This window comes from Vigna radiata, chromosome 1, assembly GCF_000741045.1.
Source record: "Vigna radiata var. radiata cultivar VC1973A chromosome 1, Vradiata_ver6, whole genome shotgun sequence".
Classification (NCBI taxonomy): Eukaryota; Viridiplantae; Streptophyta; class Magnoliopsida; order Fabales; family Fabaceae; genus Vigna; species Vigna radiata.
In genome coordinates this window covers 22753312-22756991 of record NC_028351.1, presented here as the reverse complement: position 1 = coordinate 22756991, position 3680 = coordinate 22753312, and the positions used below count along the sequence as shown (strand labels likewise).

The 3680-nt window shown below is 34.3% G+C and overlaps 1 protein-coding gene across 1 annotated transcript; it reads left to right on the top strand.

Moving 5' to 3' along the window:
- Positions 1 to 422: 422 nt before the first annotated feature.
- On the top strand, positions 423 to 3353 carry LOC106766475 (eukaryotic translation initiation factor NCBP). Its single transcript, XM_014651229.2, has 6 exons — positions 423 to 691; positions 1013 to 1108; positions 1206 to 1310; positions 1469 to 1546; positions 2764 to 2883; positions 2967 to 3353. The coding sequence occupies exons 1-6, from the start codon at positions 515 to 517 to the stop codon at positions 3096 to 3098; spliced, it is 708 nt and encodes a 235-aa protein (XP_014506715.1). The 5' UTR covers positions 423 to 514; the 3' UTR covers positions 3099 to 3353.
- The last annotated feature ends 327 nt before the right edge of the window (positions 3354 to 3680 follow it).

Here is a 3680-nt window from a genome sequence, read left to right as displayed (position 1 = left end):
TAAGGAGAACAATTGAAAGAAATAATAATGTAATTTTTATATTTTCCTTATACCAAATTATTTATTATAAGAAATTCTACTTATACCAAATAATTTATTATAACAAATATAAAATTACAATGTACTTTTTTTCAAAAGTAAATAAATACTAAATAATTTTTATTTCTTTTTCTAAAAAAATATAACATAATTATTTATTCAGTACAGAAAAAAAGTGAGTAAAAATCCTCACCAATAATTACTAATAACTTGTAATATAATCACAAAAATAAAAATACATGACACGCACAAGCAAAACATAATGAAATCTATGACATATAGCCTACAAATATTTTAATCCCAGTAAAACAAAATTGAGTAAAGATAAATAAAAAAACGGTTAAATTATTTCTGAACTGAAGCTACGTATAAAGCTTAAAAAACGCAAGCGAAGTTCATTTCTCCAATCTAAGAACCTCAAAGTTGAACACAGAAGGGGAAAAAGGGATTAGGGTTTGAGAAGCAGCGTGCGATTATGGATTTTACTGCGGAGAAGAAGGAATCAGAGAACAACAGCGCTAATAACCCCGAAAACGCTCATCAAACGTTAGATTCTTCTTCTCCTCAATTGGCGTCGGCACTTGATTCAAGCAGCAAAGAAACCGAAGAACGACAATCTCGTGAACTCAAAGCTGGTCTTCACCCTCTGAAGGTTTTTCTCCCTCACTTTAATTTTTGTTTCTTCGCAACTGGATCGCTCTTAACGCTATCGAAAAATCTTATTATTAGTACTATTATCAGTTCTAAATGTGGAAGAGTTGATTGGATGCTGTGTTGGGTGCTTCTACTTTGAAGCAGATATATCAATGATGCACTTTGAATTTGATTCAGGGTCTTAATTTACCTGCTTGTTGATTGTGTGTCAAAGTTATGTTTGTTTCGCTCTATCCTTTCTCTTTCTTGGAGGCTTTTAGTGCTACTCGTCATTTTTGGTTGTTGATATAGTTTATGTTTGTGGTGATTTTTGTTGCAGAACAAATTTGTTTTCTGGTACACTCGTCGAACACCTGGAGTTCGAAACCAGACCTCATACGAGGACAACATAAAGAAAATTGTTGAATTTAGTACGGTGAGTCTTTGCTTTGTTTAGAGTTCTAGTTAAATATTAGTTCATACTTCATAACATATATCTTTACTTTTGTGATTCTGTGATTGTATCTTAATAGGTTGAAGGATTTTGGGTCTGCTATTGCCATCTTGCCCGGCCTGCTTCTTTGCCTAGTCCCACAGATTTGCACCTTTTCAAGGAAGGAATTCGCCCTTTATGGGAGGTATATACTTAAAATTCGTAGCCGAAGTTGCATTTTCTTTCTGATTGAGTATTTACAAGCTGTTCCATTCTTTTGAGAGGGTGTGGGAGGGAAACAGGGGTAAGTGTCTGTTAGATATGTTTTAATTTTCTCTGACACAACATTTTTTTTTTTTTCAGGACTCTGCTAACTGCAATGGTGGTAAATGGATTATACGATTCAAAAAGGTTGTCTCGGGTCGGTTTTGGGAGGACCTGGTAAGCGCAAATATTTTCATCTCTGGTATTTTGTATCTTGATAAAATATCTGAATTGACTGTGGAAAATAATAACACCTTTTATTTATTGAGTGATTATTTAACTTTGTACTTGCATCAAATAGTTTCACTGAAAATTTGGTTTTTGATAGATCCTCATGGCATGGTTTGATACATGTAGTTTATCCTACTCAATACTATAAATGTTGGTTGTGGTTGATGGTGTCTAGAATTTCCATTGAAATTAGGGGGATGTTAGTGTCAAGCCAGTAACATTCGTTTTAACACTTGATTAAATTTATTGAAAACTACAAAGGTATGGGTGAGACTCATTAAATAAGAAGTGAGACGTACCAAAATTGTGATTTCCTATAAATATCAGCCTATAATAGACTGTGTCTTGCTAGCATTTCTCTTAAAATTGTAAAGTATTCTGCTCATTGAAATGATTTATGGACCTCAATTTCTTTTTTTGTTGATTTTAACCTCTGATACTGTAAAGCACCACAGGGTTGTTCACAGTGCATTCACTTGAGGTTTCCAGTAGACCTATGTATTTCCTGTGGGGAAGATTTGATATAATGAATATAGTGTTAACCAATTTCTGCTTACATTTACCAAAATGGCAGCCCTCAATGAATTTCTTTTTCTTTGTTTGTCCCCTTACTTTGTATTGTGATATAACTGTTAAGCTCTTCAATTTTTCTGGAGGTTCATAGATATTCAGCCTACCCTATGTGCAAAATGGGATTCAATAGAAGGCAACCAATTCAATTTTGGACTTAATAGAAACATTGAATCCTAATCCTTTTAAAAGCATCAGGGAGTGGGGGTTCCTGCTTTTGTTGCTCTTATAATTTTCATTCATATTTCTTATAGTGGAATAATGTGAGTAGCTTGGCCTGGATTAATTCTAATTGTTACTTGAATTTTTCCAAAATACATTTTGTATATTCTCCACACCATTAATATAAACAGTACGCAGGGACAACTTAACAAACGATATGCCCTTTATTTGGTTTACATATGATTTTATTGCTCTGAGGTCTTTCCTTACACTTTTGTAAATTTTAATGATGACAAACTATTGGCCAGCTAAGTTACCATATGGAATCTCTTGGAGAAATTGATTTCATGATCTACACCATCCATTGCAAATATATTTTTCTGGCATAGTTGGATGCTTAATTTTTAATAGTATTACATGACTAAGTGCAGGTTCTTGCCTTAGTGGGTGACCAATTGGATTATGGGGATAACATATGCGGTGCAGTACTAAGCATTCGTTTCAATGAGGATATATTGAGTGTCTGGAATCGCAATGCTTCAGACCATCAGGTTGGCATTATAACTGAACCTATTTGTTTATACTTTATACATTCATGCATGTTCTTAGTATTGTTCCTGCTTTCACATTACAGGCTGTAATGGCCCTGAGAGATTCAATCAAACGTCACTTGAAGCTTCCTCACAGCTATGTTATGGAGTACAAACCCCATGACGCCTCTCTGCGAGACAATTCATCCTACAGGAACACTTGGTTGAGAGGGTAGATAGATGTAGAACCGTGTTCTCGCCAGAATCCCTGCAGTGGAAGCTATATTGCATACTCATGCAGCTTCCATTCAGCCAGTGAAATCATTGACTAATGGTGGTTGTTCCAGGACTAGTTTCTATCTTTTGAATTCAATGTACGACAACTACATCGCTACTTTAATAGAGTTTCATTTGGTTACTTGGGGTTAACTCTAATTCGGTGCAATTTGTCTCCTAGTTTCTGTATATAAACTTGTTTGTGTTGCTTTTCATCTTGCTTCTGGACTGAATCATGGCCTCTCTTCCATCTGATAGATGATAGAGTACTCCTTTAAACTGAAGTAGTGTAGCAGGGGCTACTGGCTCCATTAGATATGTTGCATAACAATTCAATCCTGAACTCTTTAGAAGGTTATACACTAAATTGGTTTCTGAAATTCTAGAAGTGCTATATGCTCCTTCTGCATTACCAGTTGCTTGTAATTTTATTTATTGAAATTATAATAATTGGATTAAAATGATTGTGGTTTCATATTAAAACAATATATTTGACTAAATTGAGTTTAGGTGTATTTGAATGTGGCTTGTGTAATGAATAT

Excerpts from the sequence above, each read along its gene's own strand:
- LOC106766475 (XM_014651229.2), top strand. The coding sequence starts at position 515 with ATGGATTTTACTGCGGAGAAGAAGGAATCAGAGAACAACAGCGCTAAT. Across the intron at positions 1,311-1,468 it reads GAATTCGCCCTTTATGGGAG|GACTCTGCTAACTGCAATGG; the intron begins GTATATACTTAA and ends TTTTTTTTTCAG. Across the intron at positions 1,547-2,763 it reads GTCGGTTTTGGGAGGACCTG|GTTCTTGCCTTAGTGGGTGA; the intron begins GTAAGCGCAAAT and ends GACTAAGTGCAG.